Source organism: Centropristis striata, chromosome 24, assembly GCF_030273125.1.
Source record: "Centropristis striata isolate RG_2023a ecotype Rhode Island chromosome 24, C.striata_1.0, whole genome shotgun sequence".
Taxonomy (NCBI): domain Eukaryota; kingdom Metazoa; phylum Chordata; class Actinopteri; order Perciformes; family Serranidae; genus Centropristis; species Centropristis striata.
In genome coordinates, this window is record NC_081540.1 from 6,647,397 (window position 1) to 6,675,148 (window position 27,752).

General features: G+C 37.8%; 1 protein-coding gene across 6 annotated transcripts; it reads right to left on the bottom strand.

Moving 5' to 3' along the window:
- Positions 1-247: 247 nt before the first annotated feature.
- Positions 248-27,736, bottom strand: LOC131963129 (ATP-dependent RNA helicase DDX3X-like). Of its 6 annotated transcripts, none has more exons than XM_059328274.1 (19): positions 27,434-27,736; positions 24,318-24,369; positions 23,114-23,170; positions 21,898-22,101; positions 21,002-21,098; positions 20,033-20,152; positions 18,730-18,829; positions 18,507-18,642; positions 17,865-17,962; positions 17,423-17,521; positions 16,876-17,036; positions 16,343-16,487; positions 14,399-14,543; positions 13,926-13,976; positions 11,858-12,063; positions 11,042-11,159; positions 10,798-10,951; positions 9,787-9,911; positions 248-9,086 (listed from the first exon to the last, which is right to left on the bottom strand). In XM_059328274.1, the coding sequence occupies exons 1-19, from the start codon at positions 27,476-27,478 to the stop codon at positions 9,007-9,009; spliced, it is 2,193 nt and encodes a 730-aa protein (XP_059184257.1). In that variant the 5' UTR covers positions 27,479-27,736; the 3' UTR covers positions 248-9,006. The 6 variants fall into 6 exon arrangements, with proteins under 6 accessions (XP_059184257.1, XP_059184256.1, XP_059184258.1 ...); XM_059328273.1 differs by having other exon boundaries at positions 21,002-21,104; XM_059328275.1 differs by having other exon boundaries at positions 11,858-12,034; positions 13,921-13,976; positions 21,002-21,104.
- Positions 27,737-27,752: the final 16 nt, after the last annotated feature.

Genomic DNA, 27,752 nt, shown 5'->3' on the forward strand with positions numbered 1-27,752 from the left:
ATGCAAGTTATCTTCTTTCAGGGAGTCCTGCACAACCAGTTTCACATGAAATAAAATGCAATATTTAAAAATGCATATCATCGTTAAAGCAACACAATACAGATAGTAAAAAAAGCTTTTCTCATCAGACTTTTAAGTTATTGAAGAGACAAGCTGAGGAAACATTAGCTTCAGCTTTGTGTCAAACAGCGCCGGAAAATGATATATTGTTCGTTTAAGAAACAAGAAGAAATGGATCAAAACACTCTTTACATTTGCAAATCCAAACCTTTATTTGTGGTAAAATCAGAATAGATGCACAGTTTTTTTTCTTCGTGCAGTGCTCCTCTTCGTGCACAACTGCTAAACTAATACATAAAGCAAATACTAACTACCAGGCTGCAGGTGCCGTGAGTCCACTTTGAGGGGTCTGGCCAGTCAGAAATGTCGACAACACTGCCGCTTTATCTCATTTCAATTCAGTCACTAAACAGCAATCATTCCTAAATATGTCTACACACTTCTTATGAAATAACCCTCTAAAAAGTTTGATGAATTGAAAGTAAAATAAAGCTTCAAAGTGTTCGTTTGGTGTCCCCACTTTGTTTCCCAGAATGCCTCAACAAGAGAGGAGCAATGAATCGTTTTGTTTGTGCATACAAAAAGTGTTGTTTTTCACCTACGTACCTTATCTTTTTAGCATTGCATTCTGGGTCACTGAGGCTACTGTTGATGGACAATCAGATTTGTCCAGAATAATATAACTGCAAAATGTCTGCAGCTGCAAAATGTTCTCGTGTAAGAGACGGATGAATCAGCTACAAGCAATAAAAACTTGTATAAAAGACACCTGCTTCAGGTCATCTTTCCCCATTTCTGATTGGCCAGTAGCTTCCCCACATGAGCATCAAAACACTGATGCCTGAAAATATGCAAATCACAACAACATAGCAATAGAACCACAGTTAATTCTGTGTTATGAAGACTTTAAAGATCACCACTTGCCAGACATTCACAACAAGGGTATTAACGGGAAGGAAAAGTGTAAAGACTCCAATGAAAATAACTAAACAAAACAACAACAACATCTGACTTGGAGAGAATCTGGACACTTGTTTTTTGTACTGCATGTTTCTTTTTTTTTTCTTTTTTTACAAAATGGTCTTTGATCGTAACATTTTGTTAATTGTTTTTTTTTTTAATCCAAACCTTGGCATATCTGGTGGTATTGTCTCAAATTTTGTTTGCCAATTAAAAATGGCTGCTTATGGTTGATTATCATTATTGGCAATGGAACCTGTCGCACAAACGGGTTTATGGATCTGATACTGAGTCCAATGTGACTTTAAAGGTAACTCGTGTAGGATGTTTCTCTTAATATGTCACGGTCACATCAACTGCCGGTGCTTTAACTCTGCATGACTCCACGTGCACATCTTTACGTAATGTTCACAGAAAAAGGGAAGAGCCCTGTTATGGGAAGTACACATTGGGTGAAACTTTTAAACTAAATACTTCTATAGAATGAGTAGTAATGCCACCTCGTAAGAGAACGCCTGATTTTCAGACAACTGGATCAGCAAAAAGAGTCAAAAGTGAAGGCAAAACATCACCATAATCGCTTCCAAGTGGCAACTTCTGGGTCTAAAAAGTGAAGCCACTGTGGAAGTGACATAAACCTGCATTCTTTAAGGTGACCAGCAGAGGGCGACTCGGCTGGCAGCAAAAAGGAGTCAAAAAGAAGAAGGAAAATAACCCTACTTCTCACTTGATTTATCACTTGATTTATATATTATTTATAACTTGCACTAGCCTGAGATGAATGTATAATTTCAGATACCGATCTATGCGCAGTTAGCAAAAAAAAAAAACATACGCTGACAGCCAAAATGTCGGACTCAAAGCTTTAAAACTTGTCTATAATCGCTCCTACAATATAAGCCCCAAATACATTTGTTTAGTCATTTTAGGTCTTTCTATGTTCGTGATAATTTTTGTAATTGGTTTTAATTTTATTCTACAAAAAAAAGGTGTTGTGACAGACTCATGATTAGTCATGGAGGAGTATTCACATCCCCGTTGCATATCTGGGATGTTTTGGCTTCATTCTAGTACAGTGGTAGGAGGTTGGAGACGCGTTCTACATGAAAAGATGTGCACGTAGTATGGGTTTGCTTTTTAGTGGCTATTGAGTATTGGAGTATTGAGATTTCTGGCAAACAGATGATTTGAATTAGTTTTGGCACCAGTGACGAATTTTGTTTTTAAAACCTTTTTGCATTTGATCCTAATCCCGAGCCGTAACGGTGACATATGTAAAGAGAAACCCCTACACGTTGCATCTTTAACATTAAAAAGCTCACACTACCCCAGAAAAATAGAAATTTTCACTCATACCAATGACATTCAACATTCAAGTGCCAGTGTTTTTGTTTACTGTCTTTTGGTCAAGTCACTTTGTAAAATATCAACTTTTGTATTAGGCTTATAAAAATAAATATTTCTCAAAAATGCTTGATAAATTACACAAACTAGCAGCGAAAGTAGACTCGAGAACTCTGTGTGCAAACAGCTGATTCCTACGGTTGCTGTTAATTACATCTCCAACTGGTCCCAAAAAACGGTTTCATATCTGGAAGAATCTTTCCATACAACACACACACACACACTCACACACACACTCACACACACACAAGCGCACCACCTCTTTTTCACACCTGGCTGCGCTACACTTCAAACACTCACTCACTCACTCCTTCATACCTCTCTGAGGTTTTAAAGGACATGTACTACAGAAGACTTTAGTTGAACATTAAACTAAGTAACTGAAGTATTTATTGTAAAACAGGATGGGATTTCTACAACAGAGGGGCCTGCAGGCCGCAGCAATGGGAGCATAGCACCATTAATTGTTCACTGACAATCAAAGCACTCCTGCTGAAAAGTTAGTTACCATAGCGACGCTTTATACAGTGTAACCAACGTCACCATCTTCTCCATTAGGGCTGGGTATCACCCTTGAATTTAAGGCATCAAAAAAGGTTTTTAAGATATTTAAAAACCAAAAAAACTAAAGTGCTGGATTTCTAAATGAGAACTTTTCTTTCAGAGGAAATAAACTGGATGTCTTACTTGATGAAGTAAAGCTGCTAGTCCAAACAAATGATACATCTAAGCTCATTTACTAGGGAGGATATGGATTTGTTCACATTTACTCACACACTCCTGAGTGGGACAGCATGCTAGCTTGTGTTAATTGGTGCTGACAAAGACAAACAACAAGTGAGGCTGATAATAATGGCATTAGAGTCCAACATTTAGCCTTCATTCGCAACTAATGATTATTTTAATTATTAATAATATGACAATTGTTTGTGGAATTATTCAGTTAGTGGTTAACCTATAAAATATCAGGAAAAAAAATGTCCAAAGCGATGTCTTTAAATGTCTTGTTTCTGATGCTAAAAAGAGCATTTTCTGCCATTTTCCCTTAAACTATTTTGATTGCCCTATTTATAATTTAAGCAAATTTTTGATTATTCTTCTACTGTCTAATAAATTAATCTGTAAAAAGCTTCTGCCTGAATTGTTTCTGTATCTGTGCTGCTGATTACAAGACAGTTCTTAAAGCATACACAAAGTTTAAAGCCATGTTTTAATTGTGTTATTTAACAGAGAACACTTAAGATTAACACTTGTGGCGACTTCCGTGTACATTCATGCCACATGCACATCTACACCTGCAGCCTTTGCTATATTTCTACATTAAAAGAAATCGTTCACGGAATGATTTTAACTCTTTTATCTGTATATATAAAAAAAATAAATACCCAGCCCTAACCAACACACGTCAGACTTAAGTGAATCAGTGATTCAGTTATTTCAAGGCACCGCGCACGTGTTTTTCAGACTTTAGGCTGATTTCACTTGTGCCAGTTTCTGCTAACGCACGCGGCGCACGGACAGAAAACGGCCCGAACAAAACTCCCGCGGAGAATCTCGGTGACAGCAAAGTGAAAAGCAAGCCGCAAGTAATTTATCTGTATTGCACTTACTGCTGAAGTTCAGTACCCAGGGGGGCGTTTTGGACAAGGTGGGATGGGGGTTTGGGGCACAGTGGTAGATACATGTTGCTCCAACTGATAATTACAGCTGACAGATGTGATCCGCCCGTTGAGAAACAGACCTAAATGCATTGCATATATATGTGCGTACTCTGAACAACACTACATGACGAGATTGCTCTACAAACAAGATGAACGTGAGGTAAAGTGAAGTTTTACCTTCCATGACTCCCTGCTATATAAATCACAAATTCCTATCTGCACTATTGCATTAAAACAGCAAATCCCTAGTCTCTGCATCACTGCATCCTTCATTTGTTCACGGTTATTCCATCTGCCCTCTAGTGGCTGTTAGAAGGCACAGCAATGTCTGCACACTGAACCAGATTCCTTCACTAAAAAGGGATTCCTTTGAATTTAGGCAGCGAGAGCAGCACTTATTACTAAAACACGAGAGGCTGCACACAGGAAGTATGACAGTCAGGCATTTAAAACGCTTATTCGGTTCATGTTTAAAGGTAGACTCTGATTTTGTAACAACATCCAGGAGTGTATATTCATAATGAGATTCAGTTTGGCATTTGTCTGCCTGTGCAGATCCGTTTCACAAGTTGGGTGTTAGAAATTAGAAACAACTGCCAATAAGACAGCTGGTTCAGAAAACTAAAAGGCGTACTCACACTTAAAATAAAAAAAAGTGCAACTTAAAGAGTTGTGTTGATGCATAAACTAAGCAAATCCTTCATACTTGATTGTCATTTGCAATGTTATCTTCAACTTATTGTCATTTTCACACTGAACTACAGCTCTCTCTACCATTGCCGCAGGAGAAATTAAAGTGTGGTATTCACGTCATGGCCACAGAAAAATCCTCTGATAGTGCTAAAATCATCTATTGGGACACCCCAAACAGTTCTGGTCCACAATGCAATCGCTGTGCGCATAATTTTATCTGAACTTGACAGAAAAATCGTGTTTTGAACCACACTTAGCTGAAAGATAATGCAAACTTCTTTTCTATATTTGGTTCCGTTTTAAGTGGCCATTTTTTATTTCTAACATAATATGACAACTGTCCTTCAACGCAGCATCCCTTTACATTAAACTGGCCCCTCATTTTAACCACAACAAGATGAACTAGGTTTAGTGAGATATAGTAAAACACTGTCTGCCTGAATCCTGAGTCCTTCAGCATTACTCTGCCAGAAACTCCTCAAAAAAAGATGTTAAAGCCAACTCGTTTCCCTGAAGGAAACAGATCGACCTGAACACGACCTCTGATTAAAAAGTGGTAAAAAAATAAAATAAAATAAATAAATACAAATCACAGATGACGGGGAAAAAACAGAGTTCTAATATAACTAAAGCCTGCTGTAGAATTGTATCTATTTGCTTGGCATTTTTAACTCCTTGACCAAAAAACAACAACACTTGCATATGTTTTATTGTCTTGGTCCAGCCGTCGTTTGTCAAAGCCAGTGGGCAATTTGAGGGAATCTGTCTCGAGAGCATTAATTGGTAAATCAATCCCTATTATTTGTTTAGGTATGTGAAAACATGCATTTTTCATTAAATAATATGTCTAAAGAATAAATCTGCCGATTGTGTTCAAATTGCCCACTGAGACACTGTCTGGTCCAACGTCGAGTGATCAAACGTGATTTTCTACACAACAAGTGTTCACTTGTAATTCACATTCTTTTTTTAGTGGAGATTCTTCTCTTTCGGTTTTTAAGAAGAGTTGAACTATTTACATTTAAGCTATATTTTCACTTCGCTAAAGTTGTTCATGTAAACAAAACAAATTAAGACCCTGATGAAAAGTTAACAATTCCCCCCACAAGGTAGCAACAGAGCGTTTTTTGGGGCTTTTTTATGCTGCTATTAACACAATGGGGGATTGGACTTCTACCACTGAACCGTCCAAACGTGCAGTGGCGCTCCTTTTAGAAGTTTAATCAGGGATAAAACATAGACATCCGGTTCCACAGCAGGGCTCAGAGGGGCTAACCAGGGATCAGGCACCCATTAAGTCACAAGAAATTAATGAGGTGTTCCTATGTGTTGTAGATGTTTTGTTGTATTGTGCCAATTTTATCAGTTTTTCACTGCTTGATATTGCCCGACTCAAATCTACATGACTTTGTCTTTTTCTTGCACTTTTTTGGTCATTCGACGTTCCACGCCGATACTTGAGGGTGGAGTTAAAACACTGCACGACACAAACCTGACATTTTTAAATAGCCAAGCTATCGTCAATACGACCCCAATTTTAACAGCATCCCACACAAGTCCACTGTTCACTACACTTCTACTTTGGTCGCCGATGAAAGGACTCCGTGTTGCATCAAAGATGATGTCACAGCACTTTCATACGGCAACAACTTAGGGACCAAAAGGGTCTGGAGTTGAGTCAAACGGAGCCGTGCCAATGCAGTGCAAACTGTGCAATGCTGAGCTGCGAGGTGTCCTTTTAATTTGTAGCACATGCAGCACACATGCAGCTATGAGGCTTGAATGAATAGTAAGAATAAAGAGGGAATGTTCTATTTTCTGTGTGCAAGAGAAGGGCTAAAACTGGACCTTAAAATATGGCGAATAAATAGCTGCAGGGACAGTTTGGGGTAATTTTTAAACCTCCAACACATCGATCCAAGTCTGCACTGCCTTCTCCTTGCTACACAAGGCTGGAATTGCGAATCATATTACAGCAAGACGTGGCTAAAATGTGCTGTGAAGTTGTGGTATCACATCCCCTGGAAAGCCCCGGCTGGGCTGTCCCTGCTGTGAAATGGGTTCGGCGAGATTATCCAAGTCTTTACTTTGATCCCTGACCTCAACAGATCTTAAAAAGACCTAACAAATAAACTGGAATGACTTATTTTAGAGAAGACTCTTCATGTAACTCTCCAGGATAGAGTGAGCGAAAAACATTTTGAACTCTTTAAGCCTTTTAGTTGTGTATCCCCCTTGAAAGAAGCTTTTGGCAAACAAGGGTTTCAATGTTTGTGGTGGAAGCGGAGCGCGTTTCCCACGGAAGAGCATGGTGGCACTAAGAGTCAGCTGAGCAGCCACAGGCACTGACAACACTTGGTGTTTTCAGCAGCAGCCGTTTCAATTCCTGCACCCCAAAAGTGTTGAAGCAAAGCTTAGGTCCCTGGTGGTGACGTGGTTGAAGAATTTGTTCCTCTTTCGCTGCTTAGATTATAGTTGTACTGCGAATTAGGGCAGATTTCAAAAGCTTTATTTGTCGTTTTTAATTAAAAAGTGCTCCACCTGTCCGTGGACAACAATAGAGGATCGAATTGAGAATGAAAATCTGACTTCAAATGGGAACAAAGCAGGACTGCTGCTGCACATCTGGGCGTAATTTCCCCTCAGTGGCTCTGTGACTGACGTAATGCGACCCAACTATTAGTGACAAGATGCCTTTGAGAAACTCAAACTCAAGCTCAAACCAGAGTGTGACATATAGGTCAATTAGTAGGACTCGGTTTCCCAAAAGCATAAAACCAACTGTTGTCGTCTCTGCTCAGTGGCTACTAATGCAAAAAACTTCTCTTGAATAAGACGCGTATAATGTCTTTTTTTGACCCATTTTAATCACTCAGGATGAGGGTATATCAAAAGAATCTATAAATATGTACAGTGGTAATATGCTTTTGGGAATTAGCACATCAGAGTTTGAACTCTGATGAATTTGAACAGATAAGGAGTCGCTTTGAGTTTCCTCATCGCAGTTTTTGTTTAGTTTTTTTTTTTTGCCAAGGTTTGATTTAGTTCAAGCCTAGTTTGTTTCCTTCCAAATATAAATAAACAAAAAACATGTTTAAACCCATACATGACATTAAATACACATTTTTTTAGTCACAGTTGGCCAATACTTGCAGCCACTTATGTATTATGGCAATTAAAACAACGGAAATAAGAGACAAAGTTCAAATTCTTAAAGGCACAGTACAGAAACAAATGATCCTCCATTATGTTTTTGTTTCAAACAAAGGAAATGCTGTTTGCTAGCATCAATGCTAATGGGCGACAATGTCTGCTGGCGTCCAACTGGCTGGGTGTTTCAGTTTGTCCAGCCCCTTGTCCCTTCTGTCTCTGTTACACATCTTTCTCAGATCTCTGGAAATCAAGACTTCAAGATGTTTTAAAAAAAGGAGAAAAAAAATCTGTTTTTGTGGCTGCTTTCTATCAGCCGGTTCCCATTTTGAATTTATATGCAGACATATTTTCTTCAGATTTGACATCTTGTCTATCTCTGCGCTATTTAGTTTTAGAAAAGTTTTTGGCCGGTGATTTACAACATGGCCATGCGTTACATACAAAGATGACATGTGAAGGTACACAGGACGCCTGGCTGGCTTTGGGTGAATGCAGACAAAAACACAATGAAGCCAAAACTCAAAACTTAAGTGGAAAAAAAAAATGTGATTTCCCCCTTGTCTTCTACAGCTGTGTTGTAGGACTAACTCACCGTAACTATTCAATCCATCTAGTCATATGGGGTTAAAGGAACACCTAGAACTTTACTTCAATTGGTTATTTTTCTTCAAGCACTTGCCATAAGAGGAGAAAACTGTTCAAAAATGTCCCCACTGAAACTAAAGGAACTCGCCAGCTGGTGGCTAGCTATAGTGCTGAAAACTAAAATTGAATCCCTTTATACTGTGGTCGCTTGTAGAAGGTGAGATTTACCCAGAAATCAAGAGAAGGAAAAGATGGAGGACTATAAAGACGAAGGTGGAGATGGAAATGACAAGAATTTAAAAGATCTGAGCGAAAAGGGACGGAAGGAGGGCTATATAAATGAGTATAAATAGTTTAATAACATGCACGTGGGTTCTTGGGGTTATGAAGGGGAGGAGATGGATGGGGTGCAGACAGTGTGGAGAAAGAAAGGAGGATGAGTGAGAAGAAGAAAGAGGGATGAGTAGAGAGGGAAAGGAGGAACCCAGTTTTACTGGCCCCACCAGTCGACTTGAGAGTGTGAGTAGTTTCCTCCGTAGCCGTCACTGGTGTAGAAGTTACCGAAACCACCTGAGAGGGAAGAAACAACGCAGAGAACTTAAGGAAATAAAGCATTTTTAAGAGCAAATTTAAAATATTTTTCTGCTCATGCATCTTAGTGTTACAACATCTTCTCTTTTATTTATTTATTTGCTATCTATCAATCAATCATATATATATATATATATATATATATATATATATATGTATCTTTCATCTTTTACTTTTTATTGTAATTATTTACTTTTGGGTTTTTTTTTAACCTTATTTTTATTTATTTTATCTAATTAATTTCTAACCTGCCTCCAGTGTTTCCTCACTGCTTCTGAGATGGAGCTTCCTCAGTTTGTGCTTTGTTTTTACAAATCTTCAGAGTATTTTTTACGATAATGCTATTCTTGATGATATTAAAAAATACTAAAAAATATATAGAAAATGATGTATGTATGTCTGTATAAAGAAATAAAAACCATACAACAAAATAAAAATCAATCATAAATCTAAATGTAGTGTAAATTGCAAATCTCAACAGTTGCCAAATACAAAAAAAATTCCTCTTGACTCTTGAGTATTAGCAAAAAATAAAAAAAACAATATGTGCAGCACTTTGTGTTACATTTCTCTTGTATGAAAAGTGCTATACAAATAAAGTCTGATTGATTGACTGATTGATTGATTGAAGGTGTTCTCAGTTTACCAAAAGTAACAAGCTCAGTTTGTTTTAACTCACCTCCTCCAAAGCCGCGGTTTCCTCCGTGTCCGGCCTGGTTGCGTCCTCCACGTCCTCCGAACCCTCCGGCGGTTCCTCCGGCAGCCGTCTGGCGATAATCACGAGCTCCGAAACCGCCAGAGAACCTGGCGGCAAAATCAGACAAATTGTTTACATCCAACACAAGTGAGCTCCCTGAAAAACACAAAAATTATTAGACCATTGTTTTCTTCAATTTCTTGTCCATTTTTAAATTATCTAGCCATTTTCCATGGTTTTCTTGATAACCAAAATCATTATCAAGAAAACCATGGAAAATGTCTAGATATCAGCTCTTAAATTAAACTCTTGTTTAATTTAAACAATGGTGGTCTAATAATTTTGACCACTGTATACCAAAGGTCATTATAGTTAACGAAAAATAACAAAATAACGAAAACTAGAATTGAAAAAACATTTTCATTAACTGAAATAAAAATAAAAACGAGTTTAAAAAAAAAAAAAAAACTCTCGGTAAACTTTGGATGTTACCAAACACACAGCCCATTACAAAAAAACTAAAACTAACACTAAAACTAATAAAAACTAAGCATTTTCAAAAAATAAAAACTAATTAAAACTAGCAAACTCATTCTAAAAACCAATTAAAACAAACTGAGTTTGAAAACAAAAAAATTAAAACTAAAACTAATGAAAAATCCAATACTATTATAACCTTGCTGTATACATCAACATTTGGGGGAAAAAGTTCATGCCAAATGTATAAACAAGCAAAATCATACAAAAAAAATAATCAATTAAAAAGCTTAAATGTCCCTAATGAGGGTTAAGAGGAGAATGAAATGTTTAATTAAAGAAACTGAATAAAACAAAGCTGTAGTAATGTACTTTGGTCAGCAGATGGCAGTGTAACGTGTTGCTGGAGGCTAATCAGTCAGTGAAAAGGAGAAAAGGTGGAGATTGTGTGTGTGTGTGTGTGTGTGTGTGTGTGTGTGTGTGTGTGTGTGTGTGTGTGTGTGTGTGTGTGTGTACCTCTTAGAGCGCCCTCTGTTGCTGCTCTTGTGCTGGTGTTCATAGGCCAGGCTCTCCAGCCATGAGGGAACTTCCTGTTTGGCCTCTACCAGGATGTCCAGCAGGTCTTTAGTGATGTTCCCATTTTTATCATTGAAGAATGATGTGGCCAGTCCTGTAGGCGAACAAAACAACAACCCAGTAAGTCATCACAGACATATGTGTGGGTTTAACACAATCGATCTGACATCATCTGTAGTCTCACCCAGGTTTCCAACTCGTCCTGTACGTCCAATACGGTGGACATACTCCTCTATGTCACTGGGCAGGTCGAAGTTAATGACATGTTTCACATTGGAGATGTCCAGACCCCGAGCTGCTACCTGAGAGTGTTTAAAAGAGAAAGGAAAAGGTCACACACATGCCAAGAGCCTTATCTTTGCTACCACATACAGGAGCATCTCAATAAATTAGAAGATGATGGAAAAGTCCACCCTTTTTCTTCAATTTCTTGTTTATTTTAATGCCTGTTAGAACTAAAGGTCCATTTGTTTGGACAAATATAATGATAACAACAAAAATAGCTCATAAGAGTTTAATTAAAGAGCTGATATCTGGACACTTTCCATGGTTTTCTTGATAATAACTAAAATCGTTATCAAGAAAACCCTGGAAAATGTCTAGATATCATCTCTTTAATTTAACTCTTATGAGCTATTTCTGTTGTTGTGAAATATAAGAAAAAAAATATTTTTTTCTCATGGTTGCAGATGGACATACTTTTCAGAGGCCAACATTCCCATATTAAACATACTTTTTAAAATTGGTCTTTTGTTATATTAAATTTTTTTTTGAGACACTGAATTTCATGTTTTCATTAAATGTTAGCCATAATCATTATAATTAGAAGAAACTAAATAAATTAAGACATGAAATGTTTCATTCTGTGTGTAATGGATCTATATAATGTGTTATTTCCACTTTTTTAATTAAATTATTTACATAAATAAACGTTCTATGATATTCGAATTGATTGAGATGCACCTGTATGTGTGTAATGTACAGTTTGGGTTTTACTGACCGCTGTGGCCACCAGAATGGGGCATTTTCCTGATCTGAACTGGCTCAGAGCCTCCTCTCTGTCTCTCTGGGAGCGATCTCCGTGGATGCTGGTGCAGGCGTAGCCCTCCCGGTACAGGAAGTCCTCCAAGGCGTCCGCGCCTTTCTTGGTCTCCACGAACACCAGAGTCAACGAGTCCTTACCTGTCGAGCGGAGAGGAAAGAAACCTGAGATGAATCATTAAAAAGGCAGCTGGGCAAACGTGGCGGTCAAGATTCAAATAGCTGCAGCATTTTCATGTTTTTCAAATATCAGATTTTGAATGGTGCAAAGTAGAAAAGTCAGGTGTGTTGCCATGGATACACCACACCTGAAAAAAACCAACCAGTCAGATTTTATCCTGAACAAAACAGTGATGTCAGCTTGCAAGGAGCTTTGTGACATTTCAATACAATTTGATGTCACACAATCTGCAGATTTTGACACAAAAGTCACAATATCTTTTCTTGAGGTTCATAACAATAATTCACCATTTTAAATACTTTTCACAGGGGAAAAACTAATCAAAAATATGGAATATATGTTGACAATATTTTGAGTGTAAGTGCTGAGCTTCATCGCCCTGTTTGAACAGATTCTAATGTGTTCATCAGGCGTGTTTATTAGTGATACATGACCTTTAATACAAGGTTTAATGGTCAGCTGATAAAACACAGTGAGCTCATATGCTCGTTATTATAATAACTGACTATTGCTGTCCTAAATGGTCAGGGTTTATAGTCTCATATCTTTTACAACGACTCCATGTAATTTCTGACACAATTAATGTCTGTAGTATAATATCTAATGCACTTCGGAATGAATGCATGTTTTCCCCTAATCAGCTATACTGATAATGACAAAATCTACTTCGATTGGCTTGTTTTTAATCTGCATTAAATAAAAATATAAAAAATATAATGTACTGTCAAATAAGGAGGTTTTGGATTCAGTGTGAATAGGTTTTCTAAATTATTGTGCTTTTTTTTGCACAAATAATGCACTTTTAGTCTGAAAAAACCTTTATGTATCCTAGGTAGAGATCCTTAAATTATGTCACTGTTTTTGCCCTTTTGACAGGTTATAAAGAGTGAGTTTTATAAGGATATCTAGTCCTGGGAGTGATACATACACCTAACATGCAGTTTAAATTGATCACATCATACATTTTTTTCTACCAACAGAATAGTGAAACAGGCAGCAGGAAGTGCAGTGTGAAAAAGAAATAAATAAAATTATAAGAAATAATATCCAAGAGTAACAGCAGCACTGTGTTGTGGTGACTAGAGCCGCTGATGGAAAGAGTTTGTTTGTAGCACAAAACAAAACTGTAGTCTTCAACTTCTTGTTTATTTTAATGCCTGGTACAACTAAAGGTACATTTGTTTGGACAAATATGATAATAAGAGTTTAATTTAAGAGTTGATATCTAGACATTTTCCATGTTTTTTTTGTTAATAACCAAAATCATCATCAATAAAACCATGGAAAATGTCTAGATATCAGCTCTTAAATTGAATTCTTATGAGCTATTTTTGTTGTTATCATTATATTTGTTCAAACAAATATACATTTAGTTGTACCAGGCATTAAAATGAACAAGAAATTGAACAAAAAGGGTGGTGTAATAATTTTTTCCATAACTGTATATCGGTATCAGTGTCTCTTACTAGCAGAAATGTGATTCAATATCTTCCTCAACCCCCCTGCTGCTTATTAACAGATTATGAAATAAAGGGCAACTTGTGTATCCATTCATTAACTGTTGAGTCTACAACGTGAGCAACTCTCTCCATCAAGGCTTCGCTTCGGATACGAAGACACCACAGCAACGTACTGTACATAAAGATGCCACAAAAAAAACTAAAAAAAACTAAAATACAACAGGCATGTCTGATTCAAGCCGAGCAAACCGGACTCATGAAATGGTACACAGAACCAAATATAACCGAATAAACAAAAAGGGGATTCTCCATCCACATCAAAAGGGCAGGCAAAATTATTTCAAATATGAAATGACACATACAAGTTTCCCCATTGAGGACCTTACCAGGTTTCTCTATGTTGTCTCCAGTATTGTCCTGTACCTCGCTGGGGATGACTTTGGATAAAACCACACCAAAACCACCAACATGTCAACTGCACTCAGTCAGCAGCAGAAAACCAGCTCTGTATGTTTGACGCACCCGAGGTTTGCCTCAACATTTGTTCTACTACCACAAGAAAAATGGCGTATTTTCCCCAACCACAAACACGTCCCTTTTAAATGGAAGGAACATCAAATATTTGTTGGAAGCTACGGTCTTTTTATGGAACATTCTCACTGCTCAACGTTAGAAAATTGTCTAAATTTACACTGTGCTGAGATGAGAGGACAGAAATATGATAATGGTAAAAGGATTGGGGAAATAAAACCATTCTGTGTGTGTTTATGTGTGTTAGCAGAAGCTCAAATTGAAGTTTTATGCAGTGTTAGAAGACATGTGAAGGTAATAAGCTGTTAATATTTTCCGACTGTCTCACCTGTAGCACTGAGCAGGTCCAGGAGGAAAGACCTCTTATCGCTCTCCTCCACCCACACAACTTTCTGAGTGATGTTCTCTGAGGTGGAGCCCACTCTGCCCACCGCCAGGAAGATGTACTCCTCCAGGAAATCCCTGGCCAGGATCTGGAGGCGGAGCAGAAAAATATGTTTTTTTTAAAAATAGATTTTCAGCACTGTCTGGGCAAACTCGGTCCTAGTTTCACTGTTTTCATTTCAGGTCTTGTTTAGTCTGATAAGAATCCTCAGAGCCCCACAACACGCTGCTGGGTTTGAATGTTTTCTTTAGAAATAATTACACCATTTATCAAAGTCAGAAACTGTAAATCGATCTCCAGTAGGGCTGGATGATATATTGATATAAAAGATATATCAGTATATTTTTAAATGGGATATGGAATTAGACCATATCATATATCCATATAGTTCAACTTTTTTTTCTTTCTTTATATATAAATGCTGCCCTTATGAGGGTTTTTTCATATTTAGTTCTTTTGTAATGTTCGTTATTCTTTTCTCATGTAAATATGACTCTCAGAAAAAGATCGGCCTATTTTATTTCATAGGCTATTTTTATTTAAGATATCTTTTTATTTAAATATGGACTTTATGGAGCTTTGATTTTTTTTTTTGAAAAAAGGTACTCCTGTTGTTAAACAGTATTTATGTTCACTTAAATAAACTTAACTCAAACTTAAATTTGACTTTGAATGAACATTTGCTCTCACCTTGCGATAAAAATACCGGGATATATATTGTATATCGATATTCAGCCTATCTTCCTGTCTGGTTTGGTTCCTTAAGTTTTAAATGTAAAACCAAACTAAACAAAATTGTGTCGGGGGTAAGCAAAATAGTGGGACAACTCCAAAAGTCACTAACAGAAATGTACACAGAGAGGACAATGAGGAAGGCCAGGAACATTACAGCCACCCACCCCCGAACCAACCAATTTGAGCTCCTGAAGTCCGGGAGACGTTACAGGGTCCCACTAGCTAAGGGAGCCTTTAAAAAATCTTTTATCCTCAACACGACTTGCCTCCTCAACTCAACATAAGTGATGCACTAATTTTTAACTGCTCTTAATTGTCTTTTTCTTTTCTTATTCTATGTTTTAACTGCATTCTCAACTGCTGTATGTTTTTAATGAAATTCTGTATCTTTACAGTGAACCGAAGGCTAATTTCCACCATGGTGTATAATAAAGATTTATTGTATTGTTTTGTAAATATATCAGGATATGACTTTAAGTCCATATCGCCCAGCCCTAATCTCCATGCATCCTTCCACTTTCATCCGTTTATCCGGGGCCGGGTTGCGGGGGCAGCAGGCTAAGCAAAGTGATCCAGATGTCCCTCTCTGCCATAAAATCCAACTCCTCCTGGGGGACCGAGGCGTTCACAGGCTGTTCGCTTTCCGGCCATTCACCACAAAAACGCTTGCGTCACTGCTGACGCCACAGCAAACCGCCTGTCCGTCTCACACTCTGTTCTAGCCTCACTCCAGATACTTGAACTCTCAGTCACTCTCTCCCCACCCAGAGGGAGCAGGACACACTTTTCCACCAGAGAACCATCATAGATTTTTAAATTTCTCCAGTAGTCCTTGGAGAGATTCATGTTTGATGAATGCTTCTATTTGGCAAAAAAATACCAAATCTAATCTTAAAATAGTGGTATTTCATCAAATTGTTCAAGCATTATAATTATACTGCACAAAAGACATTTTGAGTTCCCCCTTCTTCTAGCCATGGTTGGTTTGTTTTCATAGAGTTTCCAAAAACTCAAGATTGTCAAGATCATGCTTTCTTCTTTCAGTAAGACGTTTTGCAAATGGCCCCAATAGTCATGACAACAGTCTAAAACAAAGACTTCTCCAAAGCCTCTGTAATGGGAAAAACATGCGACAGATTACTGTGAATCTACCTGGATCTCTTTAGGGAAGGTTGCGCTGAACATCATGGTTTGTCGGATGCCTTTGTGTGGCATCGTGTCCTGTTCAACGATGCGTCTGATCTGTGGTTCGAATCCCATGTCCAACATACGATCTGCCTCATCCAGGACCAGGTAGCTGAAGGGAAGAAGACACAAAGGGAGATGATTAACATGGCAGCAACAGTGGCATCATTAACCCATTTAAGCCAAGAAAGCATTAACGAATTTCTACCATTAAAACCGGGGGTTCTCTTGCGTTATTCTACCATTAAAGATGGGAAAGCAGATACGTCGTTTTGTAGTATTTGTAGTTTTTTCCACCTATTTTCGGTCGCCAATGAAATGCATCAGAATACATGTGGGAGTGTCGCAATGCAACATGGGACTTTTCCTGGGACACTTCTGTTGAATTTCCAGAAAAACTTCAGGTTTTAGGGGGTTACATTAAAATCGCCCAGAGGTTTTACAGGCATTTTTTCCAGGCGTTTTAGGCCTAAATGGGTTAAAAAGTGTCCATGGCTTACTTGCAGTAGTCCAGTCCAATCTTGCCCCTCTCCATCATGTCCACCAGTCGTCCGGGCGTGGCCACCAGCAGGTGGCAGCCTCTCTCCAGGTCTCTGATCTGCTGGCCGATGTCTGCTCCCCCGTACACCACACAGGGACGCACTCTGGAGCGGTAGGAAAACTACAGACAAAGAGAACAAGGTTGAAGAAACACACGGATGAATGTTTTCAGGCTTCAATACTGGTAAAAAAAAACTAAATTAAAACTAAAGCATTTCATAAAATAAGTACTAAACTAAAACTATCAAACTCACTCTAAAAACTAATTAAAACTAACTGGATTTGAAAACAAAAATTCACAACAAAATTAAAATTAAAACTAAACTCCAAACTATTCTAACCTTGGCAAGGAATTCACTATAACAATGAGGGCCCTCACAAAGATAGAAGTGCAAGAATGTGTGTGTGTGTGTGTGTGTGTGTGTGTGTGTGTGTGTGTGTGTGTGTGTGTGTGTGTGTGTGTGTGTGTGTGTGTGTGTGTGTGTGTGTGTGTGTGTGTGTACGTACCTTCCTGGCTTCATCATATATCTGGAGTGCCAGTTCTCTGGTTGGAGCCAACACCAGTGAGATGGGGAAGTGCTTACGGCGGCCATACTTTCCATTCTCCTGTGGTACAATGACAACACATCACTGCAGTAACAACAATTTATGTTATTTTTAGCACAGTGAAGTCAAAGATTCATAGTTTCACAGATATAAAATAGTTCTGACGTAGCAACATTTAAGAGAAGATAGAAGAGAATAAGTGTTCTTTGTTTTTTTTCCAAGGCATTTTATTTTGACAGTCTTCTTGTAAATTCTGTGGTGGACTCAGTTGTGTTTGCTCTTATTTTGAAGGCGGGTCTAACACGTTCTTATCGTACCTTTTCAAACCCGCCGGCAACCCTGATAAATGTGTTTCAGTCCATTTCAGAACCTTGAGGAAATAAAGAGCCATTACTTTTCTAACCTGGCCGGATGCTTTAGCTGCGTTCAGAGCTTCTCCTGGTCCATCAGTGTAGATCTGGCTGAGAATCGGCAGCAGGAACGCTGCAGTCTTCCCAGAACCTGCAGACACAAGGCGTTTCATATATGGTTTATAATAATAATAATAACAATACATTTTATTTGTAAAGCACTTTTCATAAAGAAATCTCAAAGTGCCACAGAAACCAGAAACAAAATAAACAAAAGACTAAGAGAAAAATCAGACACGCTAAAATCAGCAGTAGATAAAAAGACAGAGGTAATAAAGTACATTAAAGAAAACAGCTAAAGGAGGAGATAAATGTGCAGAGACAATAATAAAAACATCTAGGGACAACCTAAAAATGCCTGCCTGGACAAAAAAGTTTTAAGTCCTTTTTTAAAAGTGCAAATGTGGGTGGTGAGGGCGATCTTGTATTGAATTCTTGAGGTTATAGGAAGCCAGTGTAGGATCTGAAGAATGGGGGTGATGTGGTCGTATTTGTGAGTTTTCATCAGAGTTCGGGCAGCACAGTTCTGAATGAATTGAAGTTTCTGGAGGTATTTATTGGGTAACCAAGCCTAGACTAGACTAGATTAGACTAGGGAGGTTTACTGTGTGTGTGTGTGTGTGTGTGTGTCCTACCTGTCTGTGCACAGGCCATGAGGTCCCGCTTTGACTTGACAATAGGAATGGCATATTTCTGGACAGGGGTCGGTCTGGTGTAGCGACTCAGGCCGATGTTACCCATGATGATCTCACCCATGTCCACGTCTTGGAACTACACAACACACACACACACATGTATAAACTCAGGCAGAGTATACCACTCGTGCATTGCTATATAATAAAACATCCGGCAGCTTACACTCTCGATGTGGTGAGGGCAGTTCTGTCCTGTGGCCTCGACGGGAATGTCATCGTATTTCTCAAAGTTAATCCCAGTGTTACTGCCGGAGAACAGCTCGCTGCAGAGAAAACAGAGCACAAGAGAAGACACACATTTTAGCAGTGATTTATAATAAACACTTGTTTTCATTGTTTTTTATTTCTTACTATATTTGTGTATGATTTTATTGTATTTTAACCTGTACAGCACTTTGGTCAACTAAAGTTGTTTTTAAATGTTCTCTATAAATAAACCTTGACTTGACTTTGGGCATATCTTTCTTCACGCACTGCAGATTTTTAAACTATAGATTATTAGACACGGCCAATTATGTTCTTATTTGGTTTATAAAAAGTAAAATTGTGAAAACTGTCAATTTACTCCATAACCTATGGTCTTTCAAGATCCTGATTTGCCCAAAACATAGTCCAAAATCCTGAAGATAATCTGTTTATGACATACTATACTGTATAATGACATACAGTCATGGACAAATATAATGATAACAACAAAAATAGCTCATAAGAACCATTACAATAGAAATAGATTGTTGGCTTGTTTTTTTTACACTGCCATATTGGCAGGAAAAATGTGAGCAAATGAATGGTGACACTAGCCATGTTTCCATTAGAGTCGAAGCAAATTTTCAACCCAAATTTTTAAATGTTGCATTAAAGAAAATGTGAATAAAGCACATTTCCATTGACTGATTAAGAGCAAAAAAACAAAGCTGCATAAATGTCAGTAAACAGTAAAAGAAGAGGTTGCTAATCGGACAACTTTGGCCACCCATGAGAGAAAATTGTCTTCAGGAATTGCAATGTCATGAAATATGTGCTCTAACTTGCATGTAACAAACTTCAGTCTATAACATTATGTTTGATTTAACAGGAGTTAAAAACATTTTCACAACCTCATACCTTACTTCTTTGTGATGACTAGCCGTTATTAATCAAGTGCCATGACATTTTTATTACAGGCGAATAATTCCCAAAGACTGAATGACCCAAACCTGATAAAATACTCAACCCTTTCCCTGATTGTTCCATCATAAGCCTGGGGGTTTCGTGAATTAACCATATATAAATTCCACGTTATAAAGAACAGTGACGATTTAAAATTGAAAATGACTTTTTTTTGTGACGTCTGATCTGTAATTTTTTATCGTTTATTATTCTATGGCACAATAAAACCAGCAATAAGTCATTATTTCAGGATAAAGCTCTGGTGAACAGTTTCCCTGATATTTCCTGTTGTAAAAAAATAAAAAGCACAGACTCACTGTTCAAGTCGTTCGTTACGTGGTGTTGGTTTGGACCAGTCTCCCTCGTCTCTGGACTCCTCCACCCAGCGGCTGTTTCCTCCTCCTCCACCGCCGCCACCGAACCCACCATGCTCGAACCTGAACACAACACAGAGACGGCGACAAGATGTGACGCTGCTGGGATGTTCTCCAAATTCTACAAGTGACACTTAAATGTATTACAATTAGTGGTGCACCGATCGATCGGCCGGCACAGATTTCCTTAATTTTGCAGGATCGGTGATCTGCTGATTCTTTTACGTCAAACCGATCTTATCTAGCGATCTTATCTACCTCCGCAAAGGTCTGAAAGTGCGTCTGCATGTACGCGTACTTCTGCATGACTGAGCACGATACCAAAAACTCAGGACACTTTATTTATGGTTGCAGTTCTTTTGTTAGTTTGTCCTGTAAATTGTTGCTATTTATTTTAAGTTCAATATTTTATTAACTACTTCAGACATTGTGATTTCCTTTATTTGTTAAAAGGAAAGTACTGCTCTGTTATTGTTTTTCAATATAATAAGATTCAAACATTAAAAGGTGTATGCTGTGAGTTATAAAAAATCTGTATCAGCCAAAATCGGAATCGGCAGGTCAGGCTTTTTAAAAATCGGTGATCGGCCAGAAGATTGCAATCGGTGCACTCCTAATTACAATGTATTTTTTACAATGTTTGTATTTTTTGCAATGTTTGGAATGGCCATGTTGCCTCACTCTGCAGTCCTTGTTGCTTCTAGCTCCCTCTGTTGGTCAGGGGAAAGCAACAGCCATAGATCTAGTATGATATCAATAAAGTCATGCTACACGCTTTTTTCTTTCATCCAACACTTTAACAGACAAAACAGGTTTGTGAAACACCTTCTAAAAGTTGTTTCAGTGCAGAAAAAGAGGAAAGAAGTCCTGTGAAAGAAGGATTAAGTGTGACTGCGTGTCTCGTCTCCTTACCGTCCTCTATTAGCGTTCCCTCTGTCATTGAAGAATGCAGACTTCCCTCGGTTGTTGCTAAAACTGCCATAGGCGTCTTTGGCAGTGTTCCAGCCGCCTGCATCTGACACGAGGTGAATAAACCAAAAGTATTAGAAGACACCTTCATGCATGTACTGTTATTAGTGCAGGATTCAACAGGGTGTGAATGAGGAAAATATGGGATATATGCAACCAAAGCATGCACACACAATAATATATACATTACATAAAATGTCACAAAGTCCAAGGTGAGGTCCTTTAATGTCTTGTTTTGTCAGTCGAAACCCAAAGAAAGAAGCATGAAAATATCATATTTGAAACACTAATATCTGCATTTTTTGCCATATTTGGAAGATTTATTACTTTAACGCTTAATCAATTACCATTAAAGTTGGCGATTACCTTTTCTGTCCATTGATTCATCAATCAGTTGACTAACCGTTGCAGGTCTGCAGAGCAGATCTTACATTCAGGGTTCATACAGCAGCATCCAAGATACTCTCAGAGCTTTTATCACCACATCGGAACTTATAAATGTAAATGCAATTGCAAATAAATTGCAAATAAAAGGCAGATGGTTGTCCTCATGACTCTGCCGAACGGAAACAGTAAACTCCTTTTCATTTGAGCAGCCGTGTTAGTGAATCTAGCTCCGGTCATGTCGGGTCAGGTCTGTGACGCCAGAAGACAAACAAATACAATAACGGGATTGTTTCATGTAAAATATTTTGTCATGATTAGCGCATGAATCCCTGAGTTATAGCCTAACATTTATTTTGTGCGGCTACAGTGACATTTGTGCCAATTTGGAGAAATCCCCTCCAGGCTTCCTTGAGATATCCGATTCACGAGTGAGGAATAAAAACAAATCCCACCTTTATTTTCGTAGCCTCCGAAGGCCATTGGCTGTGCAGGGTTGATGGGGTTGAAGCCTCCGCCCCGGTTGCCTCGGTAACCGCCTCCGATGCCTCCTCGGCCCCGCTCCATGCGAGGCGGGCCTCGGTTAAACGTGTTGCCGCCACCCATTCGGTTGTCATGGTAGCCATTAACAAAGTTGTTGCGCCCCCCATCCCAACCATCTGGAGCAGGAGAAAAGAACAATAATACAACAGTGAAAATTAGATTAAAATTATGCGCATGGAAGCCAAATGCAAATGCAGAGTTACAGGTACATCTCAAAAAATTAGAATATCATGAAAAAGTTCAATATTTTTTGTCAATTATTTCAGAAAGTGAAACTCCATACATTACATAGATTTATTACACGTAGAGTGAAATATTCCAAGCCTGTTTTTCTTGTAATTTTGATGATTCTGGCTTAGAGATAATAAAAACCCAAAACTCAAACACAAAAAAGGATCTCAGAAAATTTGAATATTACATAAGATCAATAAAGAAAAAGGATATTTTAAACACAAATGTCATGTTTCTGAAAACTATGTTCATTTCTATACACTCAATACTTGGTTGGGCTCCTTTTGCATGATTTACTGCATTACTATGGCGTGGCATGGAGGAAATCAGCCTACGGCACCATGTTGCCTTTATAGCAGCCTTCAGGTCATCTGGTGTCTCTCTCCTTCCTCTTGACAACAGCCCATAGACTCCTATGGGGTTCAGGTCAGCCCAGTTTGCTGGCCAGTCCAGCCCAGTGACACCATGGTCATTGAAGCAGCTTTTGGTACCTTTGCCAGTGTGGGCAGGTGCCAAGTCCTGCTGGAGAATGAAAGCAGCATCTCCAAAGAGCTTGTGGAAGCATGAAGACTCTGAAATGTCCTGCTAGATGGCTGCTATGTTGACTGTGGACTTCAGAAAACACAGTGGACCAACAGCAGCAGAGGACATGGCCCCAAACCAACACTGACCCAGGACCAGCAGATTCAACTTCTGATCAATATTCTAATTTTCTGAGACACTGAGTTTTGGCTTTTCATTATCTCTAAGCCAGAATCAAAATTACAAGAAAAACAGGCTTGACATTTCTCAGTATTCACTTTTTCACTTCACTTTCTGAAATGATTGACAAAAAATATTAAACTTTTCATTATATTCTAATTTTCTGAGATGTACCTGTATAAGAAGTCCACTTACAGTTAGCTGCAGGCGCTATAGTGTAGCCACCCTGTCGACCCGCTGCAAAGGCATTTCCTGCAGGAAGATGCTGTTTAAGTTGTGGTTTTTATCAGAAACAAATGCACTAAATAAAAGGTACCCTGTGGAGTTTTGACCCCGTTAGTATGATGGAGCAATGGTTTTCCAAGTGGGCCTCCCATTTTGTTTGCATTGTGCATGCACACTTTGACATGCAAACAAGCGGGCGACACGGTTCACATCCTGCCACCAGTTTCACACTATCCCACCCATCAACAGTTGACAGGAGCAGTGCATTTGTGCAAAGACACGCAGCAATGCACCAGCACAGGCACAGGAGCTAGCTCACATGGACGTAAACAAAGCTCAATATTCTGAATAAAGATGCTTTTCCGAAGTCAGATTCCAGCACTATTTAGGCATATTAAAAGGTGCATTCAAAAGCTTTTCCAGCACCTAAGAGCTGTATGTATATACAGTAAAAACAGTATATACCGTGCACTGATTATTCCTCTTCTTCATCACTTTAAAATTACACTTTTTTGTGTCATAAACAACCAAAATTGTGTTTTCGTGACAGCATTCTACAGTGTGACAAATTAAAACAAAGTTTCGAAGTGTGTCACCTGTTTCTAAGTAGCTACAATTTAAGCGGTTTCAAGCACTCAGGGATTTCCAGCACCCGTAGGAACCCTGTATTAGCACTAAATGTAAACATAACTTAATGTTTCTGTTTGTTTACAAGAAAACTCCACAGGACAGCTTTAACTTGATGCTACACACCATTTTTGGAAGCGTCTTTGTTCCGTAAATGTGGAGGAATGTATCGATCTGCAGACAGAGAGAGACAGTGTCCAACATCATTTAATGATATATCAGACTTAAAGGACTTGATTTTAAATGATGAGAAACTTCAGAAGCACCCCACACAACCAGTGATCTGTGCACATAGTATGAAGCTAGAAACCATGGAAATCCAATATAAATTTCCAAACTCATCGTCTAATTTGTCCTGCCTGTCAGTGAAGTGAATGAAACCTTATCTTTCCCAATTAACTCTCTGTGGAGTACTTCCTCGTTTGTGGTCTTTTATCATCGTTGTGGAGGTAAAATGTTCAGGTTGGTGAATGTCTGTGCACATTCATTAGCAGGAGAAAATGAAAAGTCCGAACACTTCTAACAAATAACAGGTTTTCTTGCTTACGGTTGGTGCCTCCACCTTGTCCGTCTGCCGCACTCAAGTCTAGCACAGCGAGCTGGAGAGACACAAATAGGTGGAAAAACAAGGATTATTTTCAGCAGAACAAACTAAAGTTATATATCTTTAATCTAATGCAGGGGAGTCAAACTGATCCAGGTTTTTGATCCAACTGAACCAGTGCACACCTGATACAACAAATCAAATATTGAGTTATAGGAGTACTGAAAAATAAAATTCTACATAAATAAACTCATATTGAATATACAGTACATTGCTATTAATATTAATTTCTATTTTATTCATTACTTATTTTGTAAAATTAGCTGACAATGCAATAGAATGTTCGTATAATCTACAATAATGTTTAATATTTTATCTTAAAGATATTAGTTCAAGAAAGCAGTCTTATGAGTAGCTTTTGCAAAATCGGTGCCAAATAAAAAAGGTGCTCTATTTTTATTCCAGCTCAAAGAGTCACTATTCCGGCTACCATATCAGTAATCTGCAAATTTTCCCCCTTTAAAATATAAATTGTGGTCTAAAATAAAATAATAAATAAAGATATAAATATACAGATAAAATATTTTAAATAAGCATTCTCATTTAATTGTACATTCTTGTTAATATTTTAGTATTTTGCAAATACATTACTTTATTGTACTTTTATTTAGACTGTTTTATTATTATTTTAATGTTATTTACTTATATCCCTTTATTTCCTAGCATTCTTTTCCTGGTTTTGCTTTTTATATTTGTTTATTTTTCTTTAAATTTCCCAGTTTTATATTTATTTATATATTTCCTTATTCCTCTTTGTATTTCCACATTCATTTCCTTTTACATTGTTTTCCCCTTTTTTTAAATAGCACCACTATGGCTACATTGATCTACTTCACAACAAACAATAGCAACGTGATGAGAGGCAAAAGATTTGATGTTGGTGCATCCTCAGCTTTCTCTGAGTAGAAAGGGAAGCTTTTCTTTCTAAAGAATGAATTTCAGTATTGTGTCGGGATGCTCCTCAACACTGCAGCAACATTTAGTAAATTACTGAGGGGTTGATTTTCTCATTAAAAAAATTGCTTGTGCAGCATTTCCCCCCATCCTATAAGGGGAAAAAATACATAATTTGTTAAAATATTATGCATCCAACACTTTAATAGACACCTTGCTTATTTACCTTTGCAAAGTACCAAGTGAGAACATACAGTACTTTGCTGTTGCCATCCAACAGTCTGACCAGTCAGACACAGCTAGACTACGTTGCAAGTGACGCAGAAGAAATGAGCCTTTTTTTTTTCTTTAAAGGCGGACGCAGTCAAGGCAAACTATGCAATTCTGCGTTTGACATAAAAGCCAGTGGCCTAAATTGTAGCCCAAGCCTGCATTATTAGAGTGTCAGACCCGCTAGCTCCATCTCTGCACACCTCCATTTTATTATTGTATCAAGCTGCAAGACAAACGCAGTGAAGATAATAGTTGATGGGTGCGCTTCATTTGCTCACAGGGGGCAGCTGACACAACCACTCGGGTATAAACGCTTATTTTGCTCTGTGTCCACATTTAGCACACACCAACAGTAAAAAAAATAGCTAAATTTAGTTATTAAAGACTGTTCTTTTTTTTGAATGATGAATCAGATATTTTACTGCATTTAATAGCTGCAACTGTTGGCTGAAAATGCTTTATATATATATATATATATATATATATATATATATATATATATATATATATAAACAATATTTTTATTCAAGTTTTACAATAAAATTCGGACAAAACAAAAGTAAATGATAACATACATAAAGAATGCAGAGCAGAACCCAGCCTTCAAACACACACCCACTCACACCAGGTAGATTTGCTTGAAATTATATATATGTATACATACATACACCTGCATGCACATGTATGCATACCTAAACAACATGTACATACATATATTCTTATAAACACACCCATATACAAACTTATACATATATACAGGTAAACATATACACATAATAGTAATAATAATAATAATAAAGATAATTTTAATTTCATGACCCTATTTTCCAGATGCTATAATGTTCACATATGGTTCCCACAATTGTACAAATTCCTTCAGCTTTACTTTGGTAATGGAAGTCAGTTTTTCCAATCATGGCATGCAAAAGTCCAAAGCCGAACACTTTAGTCTGTTTCTTTATATGTTTAAAATCCTTGGGATAAATTCCCAGTATACAAAGTTTTGCACAGAAGGGAATCCTGAGTCTAAACACCTCAGATATACAATTGATAACCTCAATCCAGAATCTTTGTATCTTTGAATATGCCCACAGACAGTGAATAAGAGTACCTTCGTCATATCTTCTTTGACAATTTGCCACATTCAATGTTTTATTGTTGACACTAATATTGGTAACACTTTACTCTAAGGTGTCTACATAAGAGTGACATGAGTGTGTCATAAACATGACATGGGATGTGTCATGAACATTTATGACACTTTTAAGTAACATTAATGTTCATATTTGTCATGTCATGTTTATGACAAACTTGTGTGACTTATGTAGACACCTTCAAAATAAAGTGTTACCATATGTTATACCATATGTTACCATATCTTGCTTAAGTCACAAAGGCATGTTCAAAAATGGCCTAAGTCATTTATTTCTCTTAAGTGACATAATTTACACACAGTGTTATTACTATGCCAATAGCCATCCTTTGTTACATCCTTTTTGAGTGAAATGATCAATAAATGTTATATGTTACACTTTTGGTTTTTTTTCCTGCAAAACTTGAAAAAATTGAGTTGGGTTATTATTTTATCAGGAATATGACTTGACATATGATTAAGTCTTCCAGAGGTTATATAAACCCTTGTTAACCATTTAAATTGTAGTAACTTTATTTATGGACTGATATTATTTTGCACACCGCATGGTTTACTCCCCGCCCCGCACTGACTCCGGGACATGCGGGAGTCGAAATGTAGCGCACCCAACGCCAGCTAGCCTGATAGCATCTCGTTAGCGGTGTCTAGGCTAGCCGGCGAGCTAACATTTATCCCTGCCGTTCCCGTTATTATTACACTCTTCATCAACTGTAAGACACATAAAACTGTGGCGGCTTACCTGCTGCTCTAGCCCGTGGACATTCTCGACGGCCACATGACTCATAACTATAGAATATGGAGGAAAAATGTTGTCGTTGAAAAAAGGAGCTCTTTGTTAGCCGGGTTTGATGTGTTATTTCTCCTTTGCCCCTGTCTCGTTTCTGTGATTACAGACAGATGACAGCTATTTCATTGGTTTTAACAGTTATGCGTAACTTTGTAAATTGCTATTCTTGAATTTTACGTGATTAAAAATTCCTGTAATTTAGCTGCAAGGATGGTACTTCATGCAAACTCAGCTGATGTCGGTTTGCTCTTTAGCTGAAGCTGAGATGAAG